The sequence below is a fragment of the Microcebus murinus genome, chromosome 19 (genome assembly GCF_040939455.1).
Source record: "Microcebus murinus isolate Inina chromosome 19, M.murinus_Inina_mat1.0, whole genome shotgun sequence".
In the NCBI taxonomy this organism is placed as follows: Eukaryota; Metazoa; Chordata; class Mammalia; order Primates; family Cheirogaleidae; genus Microcebus; species Microcebus murinus.
Window position 1 is genome coordinate 28081499 of NC_134122.1, and position 21578 is coordinate 28103076.

Here is a 21578-nt window from a genome sequence, read left to right on the forward strand (position 1 = left end):
TTTAAGTCTTCCAATTCATAAACATGAAATGTCTTTCCATTTATTGGTGTCTTCAATTTCTTTCAGCAATGTAGTGTACTTTTAAGTGTAAAAGTCCCTTCCCTTCTTGGTTAAGTTTATCCCTAAATATTGTACTTTTTGTTACTATTGTAAACAGAATGTCTTCTTAACTTCGTTTTGTTGTTGTTGTTGTTGAGGATTTTTGCATCAATATTAATCAGGGATATTGACCTCTAATTTTCTAGTAGTGTCTTTGTCTGCCTTTGGTATAAGGGTAATTCTACCCTCATAGAATGAGTTTGGAAGTGGCCCCACCTTTTCAATTTTTTGGAAGAGTTTGAGGAGAATTGATGTTAATTATTCTTTAAATGTTTGGCAGAACTTACCAGTGAGTCCATCTGTTCAAGGCTTTTTGTCAGTAGGAGTTTTTTGATCACTGATTCAATCTCTTTACTATTTATAGCTCTGTTCAGATTATCTATTTCTTCATGATTCGGTCTTGGTAGGTTGCGTACTTTTAGGAGTTTGTTCATTTCACCTGAGCTATCCAATTTGTTCGTGCACAATTGTTCATAGTACTCTCTTATAATCCTTTTAATTTCTATAAAATTAATAGTCATATCCCTTCTTTCTTTTCTAGTTTCATTATTTGAGTATTTTTTCTGCTATCTAGTTAAAATTTGTCCATTTTTTGATCTTTTAAAGAACTAACTCTTAGTTTCATTGATTTTCTGTATTGTTTTTCTATTCTCAATTTTGTTTATCTTTCTTCTAATCTTTATCATTATCTTCCCTCTACTAGCTTTGAATTTAGTTTAGTTTTCCTTTTAGTTCCTTAAGTTATAAAGTCAGGGTGGTAGACTTGAGATCCTTCTTCCTTTTTAATGTAAATGTTTACAGTTATAAATTTCCCTCTTAGCACTGTTTTGCTGCATCCCATCAGTATTTTTTGTTTCATTTTAATATGAACATATTGTTTAACTTCTCTTATAATTAATTCTTTGACACAATGATTGTTTATGAGTGTGTTGTTTAACTTCCACATATATGTAGATTTTCCAATTGTCCTTTATTATTGACTTCTAATTTTATTTCATTGTGATTAGAAAAGATACTTTGCATGATTTTAATCTTTGTAAATTTATTACGACTTGATTTGTGGCCTTATATGTGGCCTATCCTGTACAATGTTCCATATGCACTTGAGAAAAAGGTGTATTCTGCTGTCACTGGGTGGAGAGTTCTGTATATGTCTGTTGGCTCAATTGGTCTAGAGTGTTGTTTATGTCCACTATTTTTTTTTTATTTATCTTCTGTCAAGTTGTTCCATTTACTACTGAAAGTCGACTATTAAAGTCTTCTGGGAGAGGCAGGATGGCGGATGAGAAACACCTCCAGCCAGAAAGTCTCTGCAAGCAGGAGAAATTTTAGATGAAAGAGAAAAAAACAAACAGACAAACAAACATAAATAGGATGAAGTTCAGAAGGAAAAGTGTCTGAACCTACAGGAGACTCCATGGGAAGGGGTTGCAGAGCAGAACTGGAAGGAGAAAGATGTTGGCAAGGATTAAGTCCCCAGAGACTTAGAGACCAGTGAGAAGGGTAGCTGAAGCTGTTAAAATTTCTCTCCCTTGCTTCTCAGACTGCTGGTGGGCGCCTGAGTTGCTGGAGAGACCTTGACAGCAGCCCAGAGACTGTTGCTGCCAGTGAGCAGAAAGCCTCTTGAAGATAGGGTACCAGCCTCCCAGCTCCTTCAAGGCACCTCCTGCCCCATAGATTCGAGCTGGTTGGCAGATGCCATATTGCTTCTCTACCCTCCAGGTGTCTTTTTCTTCCCTGGGGGGGCCTCAACTCCTCAGGATCTATCTTGCTCATTCCCACACAGACATTTCCCAGCTCCAGCACAGACTGCAGGAGCCACAGGGGTCCAGTGGGCCATGGGAGATCTGTGAGACTCCAGAGCCCGGTCATTCTTGGAGGAGTGCCTCCTGGAGAAAGGGTCAGAGACTACTGGTGTGCAGTCCTTCCTCCACCTAGTCCTTCATTATCCCCTTCCCTTCTCCTACCCACAGCTGCCAAGAGAAATAATTTAGCCAATGCCCAGAGACATCCACAGAGAATGGGGCTCAGACCTTTCTTTGGGGGCCCTGCAGTGGATGGAGGGTGCTCAGACTGTGAGCTCCCTACCTGATGGCCCTTCCTGGTGCTACTTACCTGGTGACTCCAGAAGAGTGGGGCAAACCCCGAGGCAGAGGGACACTTATCCACCTTGAGCACCCCATGGGTGACTTAAGACCAGCATTCCTCTCTCTGGCATGGTCAAGGATTAATCTCCAGGGCCTAGGAGACAGGCCTCCAGGCCAGATTCAGTATACCCAGATCTCGATCATATTGCCCAGGGGCACAGAAGGGATATTTGTGAATTAGTCTACAAAGGTGTATGTACCTTCAGGGAAAGATTAGAGTGGGTTCTAGCTGCAGTGTGCTCAAGTGTCATCCCTCCTCCCACAAGAGTACCATGCTTCCAGCTCAGGCTAGGATCCTGAGAAGGAAACTTCCTGGCCCACATCACAGTTGTTGGGGAGCTCAGCTGGCTTGTGATCCTGCCTGCTGGCAGAGGCCTGGGAGAAACTGCAGAATAGAGGAGGGTGGAAAGGAACAAGGCCTGCTCCAGACTGCTAAACTACAGTTCTGAGACTGTCCCACCTCCACATGCATACTTTCTGGTTGAATGGGGCCACTTCAGCCCCTCCCTGGCTGCTTTGCACAGAGGAAGAGAACAGACCTTTGATGCATGAGAAAAGTATTTGTGGAGCTTGAGGGCAGGCTCACCCAACCCAGTCCCATCCAGCCTTACTCTACCAACTGCCCCTCCTGAGGTAGAGAATAAGGACATACCTGGAAGTCCCAGGACCTACCCACCACCAGGGGCATTAGAGTGCCTCTCCAGAGGAAATAGAGCTGGTCCCAGGACCCAAAAAACAACATTGCAGCATGTTCCTCCTGGCAAGCCCCACACACTGACAGGGTGGTCAACTTGCAAGTCCTTTTACTGCATTTACTGCTCATCATACAATTCTCACTCACAAGCACCACCTACTGGCACAGAGACTAAACTGGTCATATCATTATCTAACCAAAAATCCAAAGGTAAGAGGCAACAGCTGCTCCAGAGGGGAAGGAATCAGTGAAACAATTTGGGAAGTATGGAGAATCAAACTGAAAGGACACTCTAAAAGGGAACACCGGCTCTCTAGCAACCAAACTCAGACCACTGAAATGACAGATGAAGAATTTCAAACATGGAATATAAGAAAACTCAATGAAATACAAGGGAAAATGGATAACCAACACAAAGAAACCACACCAAAAAATCCATAAAATCAAATAAAAATTCACTAAAGAAATTGAAATATTAAATAAAAATCAAATAGACCTAGAAATGAAGAATTTTTTTCAAAGAATTACAAAACATAGTGGAAAGCCACAAGAATAGGGTAGATCAAGCAGAAGAAAGAATCTCTGGGATTTAAGATAACACCTTTCAATTATACAAGTCAGTCACAGAGATAGAGCAGAGAAATAAGAGAAAAGAGCAAATACTACAAAAAATGTGGGAATATATGAAGAAGCCTAATGTAAGAGTCATAGGCATCCATGAGGGTGAAGAAGAAAATACACAAGGGTTGGATAAACTACTTTAGGATATAATGGAGGAAAATTTCCCTGGCCTTGCTAGAAATCTAGATATCCAGGTATACAAAGGATCACCTATGAAAACTATAAAAATCTTTAGCACTCTGGGAGGCTGAGGCAGAAGGATCGCTTGAGCTCAGGAATTCAGATCAGCCTGAGGAAGAGTGAGACCCCATCTCTAATTATGTCACTGCTAAAATTCTGCAGGCTCTGAGCCCACCAAGCCCTATCTGGTCATCCTTTGCTGGAGAATCCTGGTGGATTCACTGACCATATATTCAGTGGTGGCAGCAACAAAGGACTTACATTGGGTGTTTTAGCTCCCAAATTGTCATCACACTCTCATTCTTTGATATGTGCAACTCATAGTGTCTCAAGACTAAGTCAAAAGCTATAGTAATGTATTTCTTCCCATTCCCAAGAGGACCACTGGAAGTCGCTTCTTTATGGAATTGTGGGAGCACAATGACACGTGCAGAACCAGAGACTATTGTCTGTACACACCCTGCTTCCCCACACACCTCCTTCCCTTCCGGCACTTTGTCTCCCTTGGTCCTGGACCACCATAGAGCTCAGGGCTCAGGGAACTCTGGCTGCCTCTCATCACAAACTTGGTACCTTGGTCCTGAGCTGATGTTGGGGATGGAGTAGGTCAGGACAGCCTGAACAGAAGGGTCTGTTGACTGAGACGGCTCAGCCAGTGCCTCTGCCTGGCATACCCAGGAAAGGCCTAAGCTCTAGAAGGTGATTACAGACATGTGGGAGTTGCCCCTGCAGATACCAAATGTTTCTTTTATCTATTCTGGCAATCTGTGTCTTTTGATAGGGGAGTTTAACTCATACTTTTAAAGTCATTATTAATAAGGAAGGACTTAGTATTATGATTTTATTATTTGTCTTCTGAATAGCTTTTTCATCCCTCATTTCCATCCTTACTATTTTCCTTTTTTGTCTTGTTGATATTTCTTAGTCAAATGTTTTCATTCGCTTCTCATTTTCTATTGTGTACATGCTGTAGAAATTTTCTCTGTGGTTACCTGGGGATAACATAAAACACCCTAAAGTTATAATATTCTGTTTTAAACTAATTACAACTTAACTTCAATTGCATTAAAAACCTCTACTCTTTTACAGCTCTGCACCTCCCCCTTATGTTATTGATGTCACAAATTACATTTTCATACATTATGTACCTACTAACATTGACTTATTATTTTAATGCTTTGTCTTTTACATCCTAGAAAAGATTTAAAAGTGGTCCTAAAACCAAAAATTGCAATAATACAGGTTTTTATATTCATGCATATACCTAATTTTACCTAAGAAATCTATATATTCATATGATATCCACTCACTGTCTAGCAGAAAAACAAAAGACAGGAATCTACCTCTTCCAGCCCACGAGAGTACCATAATAATAACAGAGTGTTAAATATCCCCTGCTTTCTTTCTAAAAATATTTGAAAAATTATGGCTTTTCTTGTTGCTTAAATAAGTTGACCAGCATTAGATTTTATTGATTAAAATCCCCCAGATAATTTAATGAGTATGGACCTATTATGTTTTTCACCCATCTTCCACAAGACTTTTCTTTGGCAAATATAATTTCCAGGCATGCACTATCTGCCTTTTAGGTTATACTGTGATGTACATATTCTGAGAATGTTAAAGCTCTCAAAGAAATCTTGACATTTAGCGGCAGGCACTAGAGGCAGATAATGCATACCTGGAAATTATATTTGCCAAAGAAAAGTCCTGTGGAATATGGCTGTAACATAATAGGTCCATACTCTTTAAATTATCTGGGGGATTTTAATCAATAAAATCTATGCTGGTGAACTTATTAGACCTTAGTACTGTGTCCCTGGGGTGAGCTGAAATCATATTTTCAACCTATCTAAAGTGGTCTGATCATAATCTGAACTTCCTAAAGTTCACATGCTCAGTTGAGGTCATTGTTTAATATTCAACAGGATTATTTCAACAAGGTGGTGCTGTAGAAAAACACCAGATATGTGTTATCATTGGTTGTTTTATGGATTGCAACATACTCTGTTAATAGTTGGCTGCTAATCTTAGCCACTGTGCCTGCAGTTTATATCTGTCTTCAAAGTCTGCAACCTTGGAAGTTTTCAACTTAGCTCATAGAATCCTGCATGCTTAGAACATGTATTTCTAAGTGAAAAAAAGAGGAAGCTAAGAGTGAAAGTGTCTTACCCATAGTTAAGTGAGTGAATGACAGATTTAGAGTGGGACCATGGTGTGTGAACACCTGTGATTACTTCATTCCAACAATATTATTCAGGTTGTTCCTTCATTTCCTCCTAACCTCATGGCTGGTCTGAATCTGGCTGTTTCCCACCTTCCATTCTCTCCCTGCCTACTCCAGTGAACCCTTCCATAGGCCATACTGTAGCTCAGAGACCCTCTATGATCCTTGAATGCATTCTTTAAATGAATACTTAGTATCCATTTACAAAGCTGTTCTGAAAAAAGTTTTTATTCCCTTGGGTAAATACCCAATAGTGGATTGCTGGATCAAATGGTAGGTCTACATTTAGTTCTTTGAGTTATCTCCATACTATTTTCCATAGAGGTTGCACTAGTTTGCAGTTCCACCAACATTGTATAAGTGTACCATTCTCTCCACATCCATGCCAGCATCTGTTGTTTGGGGGTTTTTAATAAAAGACATTCTCACTGGAGTTTGGTGATTTCTATTGTGGGGTTTTTTTCATTTTTTTTTAATTTCAGGATATTATGGGGGTGAAAACATTTTGGTTACAAGTAATGCCTTTGCTTTACCCAAGCCAGGGCTAGAGGTGTGCCCTTCCCCCATACAGTGAGCACTGCATCCATTAGTGGTGAGTTTACTCATCCCCCCACATGACCAACACCCAATGAATATTACTACCACGTGAGCATTTTAGTGTTGATCAGTTAGTACCAATTTGATGGCAAGTACACGTGGTGCTTATTTTTTCATTCTTGTGATATCTCACTTCAAAGGTGGACTCAAGCTCTATCCAGGATAATATAAGAGGTGCTAGATCACCATTGTTTTTGGTAATTGAGTGATATTCCATAGTATACATATATCACATTTTATTAATCCACTCATGTATTGAGGGGCCCTTGGGCTGTTTCCACATCCTTGCAATTGCGAATTATGCTGCCATAAACATTCGAGTGCAGACGTCTTCATTACAGAATGTCTTTTTTTCTTTGGGGTAGATGTCTAGTAGTGGGATTGCTGAATCAAATGGTATTTCTATTTTTAGCTCTTTGAAGTATCTCCAAATTCTTTTCCATAGGGGTTGTACTAATTTGAAGACCCATCAGCAGTGTAAAAGTGTTCCTATCTCTCCACATCCATGCCAGCATTTGTTGTTTTGGGACTTTTTGATAAAGTTCATTCTCACTGAAGTTAGGTGATATCTCCTTGTAGTTTTGATTTGCATTTCCCTAATGATTAGAGATATTGAGCAATTTTTTATATATTTACTGGCCATTATTCTATCTTCTTTTGACAAGTTTCTATTCATTTCCTTTGTTCATTTATTGATAGGGTTATTTGATTTTTTCTTGTTGATTTTATTTTTTTGAGTTTTGGATAGATTCTTGTTATCAGGCCTTTATTGGATGTGTAGAGAGCAAATAGTTTCTCCCATTCCGTGGGCTGCCTATTCACTCTAATGATAGTTTCCTTGGCTAGGCAGAAGCTTTTATTTATATTTCTCACTGCTGTGATTGCTTTAGGGGTCTTCTTCATAAATTCTTTGTGTACACTGATGTCTATAAGAGTTTTCCCAACTTTTTCTTCTAGAATTCTTAAGGTTTCATGCCTTAGGTTTAAGTCCGTTATCCACTTTGAGCTAATTTTTATGAGAGGTGAAAGATGGGGATCCAGTATCAATCTTCTGCATGTAGTTATCCAGTTTTCCCAGCACCATTTATTGAATAGAGATTCTTTTCCCCAATGCATATTTTTTTCTGCTTTGTCAAAGTTTAAATGACAATATGCAGATGGTTTCACATCTGGGTTCTCAGTCCTGTTCCAAAGATCTATATCTCTATTCTTGTGCCAGGACATGCTGCCTTGGTTACTATAGCCTTATAGTAAAGCTTGAAGTTTGGTAGACTGATACCACCCAGTTTGTTCTGTTTGCTTAAGATTGTTTTGGCTATATGAGGTCTTCTCTGGCTCCATATAAAGCATAGAATTATTTTTTTCTAGATATGTAAAGAATGATGATGGTACTTTGATAGGGATTGCATTAATTCAGTATATTACTTTAGGTAGTATGGACATTTTAACAATATTGATTCTGCTAATTCATGAGCATGGTATATTTTTCCATCTATTTACATCTTCTCCAAGTTTTTTTCTCAGTGTTTCATAGTTCTCTCTCTCTCTCTCTCTCTCTCTCTCTCTCTCTCCATATATATATATATATATGGAGAGATGTATATATATATATATACATCTCACCTCCTTAATTAAATATATTCCTAGATATTTAATTTTCTTTGAAGCTATTGTAAAAGGTGTTGTTCCTTTGATTTGATTTTTGGCTTGACTGCTATTGATATATATGAATGTCACTGATTTGTGTGCATTAATTTTCTATCCTGATACTTTACTGAATTCATTTATCAATTCCAGGAGTCTCTTAGTTGAATCCTTGGAGTTTTCTAGATATAATATCATCTCATCAGCACAGAATGAGAGTTTGATCTCTTCTGCCTCCATTTGGATGCCCTTAATTCCCTCAAAATATAATTCACATCCCATATAATTCACCCATATGAAGTATAAAACTCAATGGTTTTTAGTATGCTTACAGGCATATGCAACACACACCACAGAAAATTTTAGAACATTTTCATCACCTTAAAAAGAAGTCCCTAATTTTTTAGCTATCACCTCTCCACCTGTCATTTCTCCAGCCCTAGGCAACCACTAAACTACTTTCTGTCTCTATAAATTTCCATATTCTGGATATTTTATATAAATGTAATCATATAATAAGCTGTCTTTTGTGACTAGCTTCTTTCAGTTAACATAATGTTTTCAAGGTTCATCTGTGTTGAAGCATGTGTCAGTACTTCACTACTTTTAATGGCTGAATAAAATTTTGTTGGATGTATATACCATATTAAATTATCATATGACCCAACAATTTCACTCCCAGTTAAACCACCCAAAAGAATTGAAAACATATATTCCAAAAAAAAATGTACACAAACATTCATAACTGCACTATTTGTAATAGCCAAAAGATGGAAACATCCAAATGTCCATCAACAAATAAGACAATAAACAAAATATGGTCATATGAGAATTCTATGTTGAACTCTTGAAGAACTGCTAAACTGTTTTCCATAGAATCTGAGCCCTTTTATATTTCTATCAGTAATACAAGAGATTTTCAGTCTTTCATATACTTGCCAACACTTGTCATTTCCTGTTTTTGAAAGCTACAAAAACATTCCCCTAAAAAGCTTCTGCACAGCCAAGGAAACTATCATTAGAGCGAATAAACAATCTACAGAATAGGAGAAAATATTTGCTCTCTACATATCTGATAAAAATCTGATAACAAGAATCTATGTAGAACTTAAAAGAATCAACAAGAAAAAAATCAAACAACCCCATCAGGAAATGGGCAATGGAAATGAATAGAATATTTTCCAAAGAAGACAAAATAATGGCCAGCAAACATATAAAAAGATGCCCAACATCTCTAATCATTAGAGAAATGCAAATCAAAACCACAATGAGATATTACCTAACCCCAGTGAGATTGGCCTCTATCAAAAAATCCCAAAGCAACAAATGCTGGCAAGAATGTGGAGAGACAGGAGTCTTACACTCTTACACTGCTGGTGGGACTGCAAATTATTGCAACCCTTGTGGAAAAGAATTTGGAGATACTTCGAAGAGCTAAAAATAGAAATACCATTCGACCCAGCAATAGCATTATTAGGCATCTACCCAAAAGAGCATAAGACATTCTATAATAAAGACATCTGCACCAGAATGTTTATGGCAGCACAATTCACTATTGCAAGGACATGGAAACAACCCAAGTGCCTGTCAATTCATGAGTGGATTATTAAAATTTGGTATATGTATACAATGGAATATTACTCAATTATAAGAAATGACAGTGATCTAGCACCGCTTATATTTTCCTGGATTGAGCTTGAGCCTATTATCTGAAGTGAGGTGACACAAGATCAGAAGAATGGGGTCCACACGTACTCGCCATAAAATTGGTACTGACTGATAAATACTGTAGTGCTCAAGTGGTGGTGGTGTTCTCTAGGGATTAGGGAGTTGGAGGGTAGACTCACAACTGAGGGATGCAGTGAGCATTATGGAGGGGAGAGGCAAACCTCTAAAGCTTTCTAGGGAGAGGCAAAGATATAAAATGTAACCAAAATGTATGTACTCTCATATTTTCCTGAAATAAAAAAAAAATCCCAGAAGTACCTTGGAAAATTTTCCTGTCCTATCTCCACTAGTCTGAATTACCTCCCATGGACCTGCCTCTTCTGAAGCACATGTAGGATGAATACCAAAAGGTTCAATTAGTGAGACCCAGAAGATGGATTACCCAGGATACTGACATAAGCCAAAGAAAGAGGGCCAGGGGATGTATGTCACTGAGCTAGGGTACACAGAAGGATGTGGAGGCGGGGGAAGAACAGCCTCATTTCCCATCAGTCACTCGTGGGATGACTAAAGATGCTAATGGACCTAACCAAAAAAATGGCCGGAGATGAGAGACAAAAGAACAAGAAAAAGTGTGTAGGTGCAGTCCATCCACGGCACTGTAGAAGGAGACACTGCGAGCCTCATGATCTAGGTAAACCCCCACCCGGAGAAGAGCTGGTTCTTTGTTAGGGGGATCTAAAGGGAGGCTTGTTAGGGGCCGATACCCAGCTGAACTCCACTGAATAGCCCAGATTCCCGAATGGGGGGACATTCTTGAACTATCAGTAATCCCCATGATGTCCTCCTGACACACCCCTGCAGCAATCTCCAGGCCACCTCTATTCTCAACTTCCCAATAATGCTTCCCTGAGGTGAAAATGTTTTTTCCCAGAACACAGGGTAAGTGTTGAGATTTCTCAACAATGTGTGTGGTCTTCTGAGAATTCTTCCATCCAGCAAAGTAGTTCCATGCTGTAGAAAATACTGGCCATGAACTCTCTGTTGCTGCATTTTTCACGTATCTCCCTTCCTGGGCAAAGACAAGTTTGGGATGAGCTGTCTCTTCAGCTACATTTACAGCCACTGCAGAGAAAATGAGAGTTGAGATAAGTAATGTAGCAGCTTATCACCAACCCTTCTCCAGAAATGTCCCTGTTTTCCAGCATCACTTTCCTCCTGCTCTTCCCCATAAGCACTGTTAGGGATGACTCCTCAGCTGGGCCTAACAAGCCCTAGAATGGCCTTTCCCAACCAGAAATCCTCATTTCCCTTCTACTCTTAAAGAGTAAGTCCCAGAAAATGGGGAGCTCATTATTCCATGGCTCAAGTCTTCACAATCAGCATACAATTTGGAAAGAGATTAACAAATTCTGACTTGTTGAATCAGGACTAGAACGAAGGCTGTGGTTGCTTCTTTGTATAAGTACACACAGATGTCACATAGATGACATTACATGAGTAACTGTCTAACAACTTGGTTAAGATTGTTTTCCTCTCAAATAGCCTAACAGGATTCCTGATAAGGCATAGTTGTGTGTGTAGAGAGAGACAGAGGAATCGAAATAAACACTACCCCTCTTCAACTGGAATTATGAACTGTGTGTTTATGCAAGACCCTGTGCCTTCCCAAACCACCCAGGCACAATTTCTTTAAAATTAACTCTACTTGATGTTGGAGTTTTACAGGATAAATCCAGCCTTAGGTCCAGGAGGGTTGGATGATACCCAGTCATGATGATGGGTGGCTCATTATGTATAATAAAAAATGACAACATCTATTTCTCACTTCTGCAAAGGTAAATGCTTCTCAATGAAGACATAACTTTACTCCCAAACCTTAAGTGTTATCTTCCTGAAGATGCCTCTAAAGCTTCATGACATGTTTTAACTAGTATGGAAATGAAAGTACAGAATTTTTCCTTAGTTTTGGCATTCTGAGGACCACTAAACTAGACCTCAGGAAAGTTCACTGAGACCTCTATGTTTGTATAGGAGTAATCTCTGGCTATCTGAGATGAGTAAGTCTTACCAAGGCATCGACTGCATTATTCCTTTTTATGTTTCTCCCTCTTGAGTTAAATATCATTAATGCCATATGTGATAGTAAAGTGATCTAGGTCCCTTTAATTCATTAATTCATGCAACAAATAGTTACTGAGCACTTATTCTGTGTCAGGCTCTTTTCTAGGCACTGTTGAGACAACAGCAAACAAAGCCAGATTCTTGCCCTCATGGAGTTTATATTCTAGGAAACAAACAATAGCTATAATATAAATAATATAATATTATATGACATCATGCTAAGAAGCATTTTAAAAATCAATTAATAGAAGGGCACAGACAATGAAGAGTATGATGCTATAAACAGGGTGGTCAGGGAAGCCTATTTTGGCAAGGTAACATTTCAGAAGATATTCAAAGGAAATGAGGGAGTGTCTAGCAATTCCAAGACCTGGGAAATGATATGGGCAAAGGTTAAGTGGAAGCTGGCATGTCCAAGAAATGGCTAGGGGTCGAATGTGACTGACATGAGGTAAGCAAGGATTAGCAGATGAAATGGGAGAAACAGCCATGGGCCAGGTAATATAGGGTGTTTCAGGCTCAGATAGGCCCTTTAAATTTTCTTTAAGTAGCATATAGGGATAATTTAAAACATTTTAAGTAGTAGAATGAAATGATCTATCTTTTGAAGGATCATTCTAGCCATTGTGTTTTGAATAAGAGCACAAGAGGGATGCAAGTTAGGAAGCAATAGTTCAGGAAGGATATGATGGTGAAAATGGTAATGTGTAGTCATTGTCTTGGTCAGTTCAGGCTGCAATAACAAAAATACTGTAGATGGGATGGCTTAAGCAACAAAAATTTATTTCTCACAGTTCTGGAGGCTGGAAGGTCCAAGATCAAGGTGGACCACATTCAGGGTTCACTGGGGGCCTGTTTCTTAGTTCATAGGTGGCCTTGTTCCTGCTGTGTCAGCACAGGAAGGAAGGAGTAGGAGAGTTATCTGGGGCCGCTGTTATAAGGGCAATATCCCATATAAGGGCTTCACTTAAAGGCCCGACCTCCTAATACTATCATACTAGTGGCCAGGATTTCAACGTGAATTTTGAGAGGACACAAATATTCAGTCCATAACAGTCATATTTGGAATATATTTTGAAAATAAAACCAACAGGATATTGAGAGTGAGAGAAAAGGAAGACAGTGACACTAAAGCTTTTGACCTAACAACTGAGTTGATTTTGGTACCATTTACTAGGAAGGAAAACTCTGAAGGGAACGGCACATTTGGGGGTGGGTTTGGTTCTGGCCATGCGAAGCTTAATTTGCTTATTAGAAAGTTGGGGAAAATATAGACTTGGAGGTTTGATATGTGCATCTGGAGAAAGGTAAGAATGGAAATGGAATCAGCAGAAAGGTAAGAATGGAAATGTACATTTAAATAACAAAACCATACAAGATTACTTTGGAAATGGGTGAAAACAGGGAAGAGGCCTGAGGACTAAACTTAGGGCAATCCAATATTACAGAAGTTATGATGATGAGAAGACATGAAGGGCCAATGAATTTGGGGTTGAATTGAGTGCAGTGTCCAGTGAAGAAAGTGCTTCAAAGAGGAAGGCATAATCAACTTTGTCAAAGGCTATGAAGTGAACCAAAAATTGCCCATTGGCTGTGTCAATGTAGAGACCATTTGCAATATTCATACGAATTATCTCCATAGAGCGATGATGATAAAAAGCCAACTAAACTGAGCTCTGGTGAGAAAAGAAGCAGAAAAAGTGTAAATATTAAGTAGGAAATAAAAAACTGTTTCAAGGAATTTTTTTGTAAAACTCTTTAGGCTTTGCAGGAATGAGGGGAAGATTCTTTCTAAGATGACAGCTATAAAAGTATGTCTATGTGTAGGCTGATATTACTGATTGAGTGGGGAAATTAATGATTCAGAAGAGAGGAGGAGTAATTTCAAGAGCAAGATCCTTAAGATCTGATGCATAAATGAAGAGGATGCCATAGATAAGAGATACCTGCAGATCAGATGGTTATAATTACAATGTTAGACCTTCTCCATGTTGTTAATGCAAATAATCCTGACCCCAGTGGATAAATTCCACTATTGCCTGTGCCTGGGCTTGTTCTGTGGATGACTGGGCAGTAGGTGGATATGGTCAATAGTCTCCAAATAGATTTCTTCAGTGTTCCCACTGATTCTGTCATCTTTCCAGCCTCCCTGCAATAAAATTCTTTTCTGCTTAGATCATTCACAGTCCATTTCTCTTGCTTCAAAGTAACACCCACAACTAACATAGAATTTCAGATAACCCTATTTTTCCCATTATACATATGAGATTACTGAGGCTGAGAGAGCTTAAGTAACCTACTATGTATCACACTGTTAGCAAGTGATACTCTGGTCTCATCCAAATCATTCTGATTCTGAATCACAAAGCTAGAAACCCTCAGAAAACAGAAAGGTGAAATAATGAAAATGAAGATTCCTACCTGATATGGCAGGACCATTGTAGACCAAATAAAGGCACAATATATGTTTTAAAAATGTTAAGTTTCACAGGGGAAGATTTTGAACACCTAGTATAGCACATGAATCACACTAGGTGCTCAATAAATATTTCTTAAATAAAACATATAAGAATTATATATATATATGTATGTATTACTATGGTGTATATATACAAAATGTATTACTCCTTCCTTCTGAATTCTTATACATTGTGATTGAAGGAACGCTAAGGGTCTATGAATATAACTTTTATATCATCCTTCCTTCCTTTAAAACAGCTTTTAATCACCCTTCATTGCCCATGCTTCCAATATGAAGCAATTTTATACTCCATAAATAAATACCCAATTTTATACTCCATAAATAAATACCCTTTGGTGGCATGTTTTATATATGTTTTTGTTAATGAAGATAATAATAGGAAAAGGACTTTGTATCTTTGTCTTGCTATGTTTCTTCAGAGGGCGCTGGCCTTTATATGTCTTATTTTAAAGGGATTATTGCTAAGTTTTTGCCTAAATCTCTAAAGATCTCAGATCATAGTCCATGATGCTTGATTGACTGACACCAAGTTAAAATAGTAGAATTTGTGTAAACCACAACATTCTTGCAGTAGTCAAAGAGCATCAGGGATGTAGATGTGTGAAAAACCTTAGAGTTATAGCACAATCAATTTAAGGAGCTTTTCCCATTCCACTCTAAACCCAGGCAACTCTAATGCAGTCACTGGGTGATAATATCTCTTCTCAACACTTTCCTCAGAGCCTTAGCTACATCCTTATTCCGAAGAGTATAAATCAGAGGATTCAGTGTGGGAGTAATGATGCTATAGACCACAGAACCAACTTTGTCTTGCAGTGGAGTGTGCTGAGACCTGGGCCTCATATATGCAAATATGCCACCACCAAACCAGAGGGAAACAACAGTGAGGTGAGAGCTACAAGTGGCAAAGGCATTTCTCTTGCTCCCAGCTGAATGCATATGAATAACACTGTGGAGAATAAAGGCATAGGAGGTAGAAACCAGTAAGATAGGGAGGAGGACAAGGATGATACTGCTGACATACACTGCATTCTCATAAAAAGAAATGTCACCACATACCAACTTCAAAACAGCTGGGAACTCACAGTAGAAGTGGTGGATTTTCCGAGCCCCACAGAAAGGGAAGTGCATCAAGGTCACTGTGTGAAGGAGGGAGTTCACGGATGCCCCTAACCATGACATGGCAGCCATCATCAGTCCCACCTTTTTGTTCATGAGCACAGAATAACGCAGTGGATGACAGATGGCGACATAGCGGTCATAGGACATGAGAGCTAGAAGAAGGCACTCCGCACCACCCAAGGACAAGTAGAGGAAGTGCTGGGCAGCACAGCCCACAAAGGAAATGGACTTCTCGCCCGAGAGGTAGTTGGTAGCCATCTTGGGGATGGTCGTGGAGATGTGCATCAGGTCCATGAGGGAGAGCTGGCTGAGCAGGAAGTACATCGGTGTGTGAAGCCGGGGATCAGCGCAGATGAGGAGAATGGTGAGACTGTTGCCACTGACTGCAATAAGGAAGACCACCATAGTCAAGGAGAAAAGGAAAAGGTGAGTGAGAGAGTCATCAAAGAGCCCCTCAAGGATGAAGTCAGCCAGATAGGTCTGATTCCTCTGCCACATGTCCCCGTTCTCAGTCCCTGGGGAAACAGAGAGAGGAGACGAAGGGTGACTCCAGAAGTGCTGGGGTTCAGACTACCTGACAAAAAACACTTTAGATTGAAGGAAGAATTTGTGAAGGGAGTTGTTTTTTCTATTTCAAATTATTCAACAGCTCTAATCATTGAAATAACTTTTTTAAAAAAGAGAAAACTTAAAATCCGTCTTCACAAGCATGATCACTCTGATTCTAGACTATATTAAGTGCCAGACTTCTAGGCTGATCTCATTAAGGAAAATATACGCATGTGTGTGCATGCTCACAGGGGCATGTATATGTTTATGTATACACACACACACACACACACACACACACAAATAGGTTTGGGAGGGTTTGTGGACAGTTTCAGGGTGTTCAGTTTTTATTGGGGGTTTTATCTTTATTTTATCAGTGAGGTTTTAACCAAAGATTCTGAACAGGTTCTACATATACATACATATTAGAAACAAATTTTGTTAGGAACTTTGGCCTTACACAGTTGTGGAAGCTGGAAAGGCTTTGTGTGTGATGCTAGAACTTGAATTCCATGGGGCAAGTGGTCAGGAAGGAAAGCTGGGTGTAAAGGGGGAAAGATCAAGGACAGGTTGGAACCCACAAGCATGAGTTGGAACCCACAAGCATGAGCTGTAACCCACAAGGGGAGGCTGAAACCCATGTCAGTTCTTGTTGCCTCTGCAACAGGTGGCAAAGGAGGACCCAGGGGCCCATAAACAGATACAGGCCCAGCTGCTGCTTCACACCACTGAGGTGAGTCAGAAGATCAGTAACAACTGTGTAAATGGCAAAACAGCTGCTTTCCTTCAGATCTTTAAATCTCCCAAGCATCTCTTCTTGGCCCACCTCAACTAGAAACACACGAAAAAAAGGATTTTGGGAAAAGTAGTTCATCCTAGCCAAGACACTATCTTCTGTCAATTTGGCACACATACACATCTCCTTAAGTCACACTTAATCTCTAAATAAATAGAACAAGTTCATCTCTCTAATATGATCCAACCACTTGCATGCAATGAAACACATGCTAACCTTTTCCCCAGAAGAAAATACAAAGGTAGATTGGGGGATTTTTCGTTTCTTTGTTTGCCTCTAGATAATGTTTGTTCTTTCCCTAACTGCGTCATATGTCCTATTGTGTATTTTGTAACTTAAACCAAAAATATTTGATTAATATATATGTAAAATATTTATATAAAAACAAAGAAAAGTAATCATCATTATTATCTACAGCATAGATCATCTTATACAAGTGCTAAACCATTCCTTGGATGCCAGCCCCCTTTTTCCCAGTCACTCCTGTCATTGGCCAATGGACCCATGAACAAAGCAGCCATGGAAGCATGGATAAAGATTTTGAATGGCTTCAGCAACATGAAACACCCACCAAGGCCAATCTGGCTACAGCTTCTGCTGAGTGCCCAATGTGCCAACAGCTGAGATCAACACTGAGTCCCCGAGATGGCACCCTTCCCGGACTGATCAGCCAACTACTTGGTGGCAGACTGGTTACACTGGACCACTTTCAAGCAGGATGGGATAGTGCGTTGTTCTTACTGGAAAAGACACTTACTCTGGATATAGATTTACCTTCCTGACCTGCAGTGCTGCTGCCAAGTGTACTATCTATGGATTCATAAAATGCTTTATTCACCATAATGGTATCCATGCAGCACTGCTTCTGATGAATGGACTCGTTTCACAGCAAACAAAGTGTGGAAATGGGCGCATGGTCGTGGAATTCACTGGTCTTAATTTATGTCCTCTATCGTCCTGCAACAACTGGCCTGACAGAACTGTAGACTGGCCTTTTCAAGATCAGCTAGTTGGCAACACTTCCAGTGTTGGGACAATGTCCTCCAGGATGTGGTGTATGCTCTAAACCTGCATCCCATTTATGGTGCCATTTCATCCATAATGAGCATTCACAGGACCACAAATCAAGGGGTAGAAAGTGTACATTCTCTCACTATAACCTCTATAACTATGACCCACCAGAAAAATTTTTCTGGCCTGTCCCTGCACTTTGAGGTCCTGCACTTTTAGAGCTCTTAGTTTCAATGGGAGAAATTCTTCCACCAGGTGTCACAACAATGATTCCATTTACTTAGAGTGAAGACTGCCACCCTGACATTTGGGGCTCCTCCTTGCACTGACTCAAGGTAAACAAGGTTTGTCTATTAACTGGTCTGATTGATCCTGACCCACAAAGGGAAACCGAGTTACTACTTCACAATGCAAATAAGGAGACATCTGGAAACAGGAGATTTTCTACGGTGCCACTTCATACTCCCATCTCCAGTGATGTAAGTAAATAGAAAACAACCCAATTCACAGAGGACTGTTAGTGGCCCAGATCCTTCAGAAATGAAGGTTTGCATCATTTGAACCTTCAAATGAAGGTTCCACCAGACAAGGAACCATGACCAACTGTAGACAAAGGGAAAAGGGAATGGGTAATGAAAGAAGGTAGTTACAAATACCAGCCATAAACATGTAAGCAGCTATGAAAACAAAAACTGTTAATAGTTATGGGCATTTCTTTTTTTTTTTTTTTTTTTTTTGAGACAGAGTCTCGCTTTGTTGCCCAGGCTAGAGTGAGTGCCATGGTGTCAGCCTAGTTCACAGCAACCTCAAACTCCTGGGCTCAAGCAATCCTGCTGCCTCAGTCTCCCGAGTAGCTGGGACTACAGGCATGTGCCACCATGCCCGGCTAATTTTTTCTGTATATATTAGTTAGCCAATTAATTTCTTTCTATTGATAGTAGAGACAGAGTCTCGCTCTTGCTCAGGCTGGTTTCGAACTCCTGACCTTGAGCAATCTGCCTGCCTTGGCCTCCCAGAGTGCTAGGATTACAGGTGTGAGCCACCACGCCCAGCCAGTTATGGGCATTTCTTTGCTATTTTGTATATGTAAGTGTGTGTATATACTTACATATATGATGATTTTTCTTTTCTCTTCTCTGTCATTGCCTTATCTAACATAAGAGGTATTAATAATAGTTCACTCATATCTCAGTATTTAAGTTATGGGATATAATAGGGAGACTATAAATTAGATAGGAGTGGAATGAATTTTACCCAAAGAAAAAAATAGGGATTCTATATCCTTTTATGGGAAAGGCGTTTTATATCTTCTTCTTCTTGGAATAAGGTTAGCATGTTTTGGGTTGTACAGGGAATAGTTGTATCAGGTAAGGTATAAGCATAACTTTGGCAATATCTTTATTTGGAGATCAAGTGTGATTTAAAAAGTGACACATATGGTACCAAGATGACACATAACATAGCCACCATACTTATGTACCTGAAAACCAACCAGAAATATGCCCCAGATATACTTGAGAGTCTTCAAATTATGAATCAGGCTGATAACACTGGATTGTAACATTTAATCAGTCAAACTTCCCAATCTGCCCTGTATTCAATTGTCACATGAATACTCATCAGAATGAGAGCTTAATCTTCATGATGAAGCATGATTCAAAAAAATTGATCCTCCAAATATGTACCCTATCCTTCTTGGTCATTGTCCTACTAGACATCTCACTAGACATCCATGCATTGCAGATTACCTACTAACATTATAAAGCAAAGAACTCTTTCTTTAATTTTTTTTTATTTTAGCGTATTATGGGGGTCCAAGTGTTAAGGTTACTTATATTGCCCATGGCCCCCTCCCCCCTCGAGTCAGAGCTTCAAGCATGTTCATCTCCCAAACGTTGCACATCTTACTCGTGGTTGTATACACCCATCCCCTCTTCCCCCCTCCCACCCTCCCAACACCCGATAAATGTTACTCCTATATGTCCACTTAGGTGTTGATCCGTTAATACCAATTTGCTGGTGAGTACATGTGGTGCTGGTTTTTCCATTCTTGAGATACTTCACTTAGTAGAATGGGTTCCAGCTGTATCCAGGAATATACAAACGGTGCTATATCACCATTGTTTCTTAAAGCTGAGTGGTATTCCATGGTATACATATACCACATTTTTTTAATCCACTCATGAATTGATGGGCACTTGGGTTGTTTCCATAGCTTTGCAATTGTGAATTGTGCTGCTATAAACATTCGAGTGCAGGTGTCATAAAGCAAAGAACTCTGAACTGAATACACTCTTTAAAGCATAATTCCATTAGCAAGAAAGAGGTCACATCTATTATCTCCTTCTCTACTAATGCATCCTATGGTCTCATCTTTCTGGCTCTCACCTCACACTGGTATTTCCCGCTCAGCTTCTTATCAACTAAAAGCTCAACTTCTACCACTCCAACTTAATTGAGATATCCACACACTTCCCTTTTACCAAGTATCCATACACTTCTCTCTTTCCTCATTAGTGCCCATCTTTCTCTTAATCTCCATAGTGTACGTTTTTCACCATCTGACCCATTTCTTTCACCCTCAGCAAGTTTGCTAATAATTTCCCATTCTGATTTGTGACCCTCATGTGGCTTTTTTCTCTACCTTCTCAGGAAGCATTCTTCATGGACTGACCAAATATCACCCTATGACTGAAGGGATAGCTGACAATACCCTAGTTTCTAATAAAGTTTCCTAGATATCTCAAGCCTCATCATTATCTTACCTGGAATTTCCTCTGCAGAGACTTGTGGGCAGACAAGTATAGATGTGAAATGGAGATGGCAAGATTGGTCCACACTGACCTACAGCTTGACTACTGATGATCAAAACAAGCCTTTGCTGAGGTCTTCATCAGTCTTCCTTTCCTAAGCCTGGAAACCTCCATTTACTGGCGGAATGGCATAGAAGGTATTGCCCTGACACAGTCATCCTTGCTCATACTAATTACCCCAGTGAAAGAGCATCACCAGGAGAAACAGGACATGTACATGTTGAGATTTTCACATCCATCAGCACTTGCCAGAACAGATTAAGTACCTGAACTTCTTTAGCCTCTACTAGTTGGGCCTTGGAATCATGCATATGCTTCCTCTGTCTCTAAATATATATTTAAGCCAAACCTCCATCCCAATATAAAAGCTTGGGCAATAAAAATTTCTATTAATGCTACTTTATTAAGAAGGCAAATTTAATACCAGCTTAATCATCAGTGCGTTCAGATGCAAAGGAAAATCTGTTTGGGGTTTTCTGTTGTTTTGGACCACTCAAGGCACTCTCTTCTGAGCTTTATAGCTCCTTCCCTACTTCATAAGATAAACTTGGCTTATGTAGTCATAGGCCCTGCAGAGTCTTCCTGACTGCATAAATGCTTCATTAATAGTAATCACAGTGGCTAGAATGAGAACAGACTTCACCTGATGTGAGCTAGTCATGGAAACGGAGCACCATCTGTGAGAGAGAAAACATCCCCTAACCCAGAGGACCTATGATGTCAGCTGAGGCAAATTGAGGACACTCAATAGATGGCATCAGGGATTCCAACCCAGAGGACACATCTTGGATCCTTTCTGGAGAC

At 39.7% G+C, this 21578-nt stretch overlaps 1 protein-coding gene and 1 pseudogene across 1 annotated transcript; both read right to left on the reverse strand.

Moving 5' to 3' along the window:
* Positions 1-9796: 9796 nt before the first annotated feature.
* On the reverse strand, positions 9797-11652 carry LOC105868219 (E3 ubiquitin-protein ligase TRIM4 pseudogene; annotated as a pseudogene).
* Positions 11653-15116: 3464 nt separating this feature from the next.
* On the reverse strand, positions 15117-16103 carry OR2AE1 (olfactory receptor family 2 subfamily AE member 1). The gene has a single exon (XM_012759390.2). The coding sequence runs from the start codon at positions 16101-16103 to the stop codon at positions 15165-15167; it is 939 nt and encodes a 312-aa protein (XP_012614844.1). The 3' UTR covers positions 15117-15164.
* Between the last annotated feature and the right edge of the window lie 5475 nt (positions 16104-21578).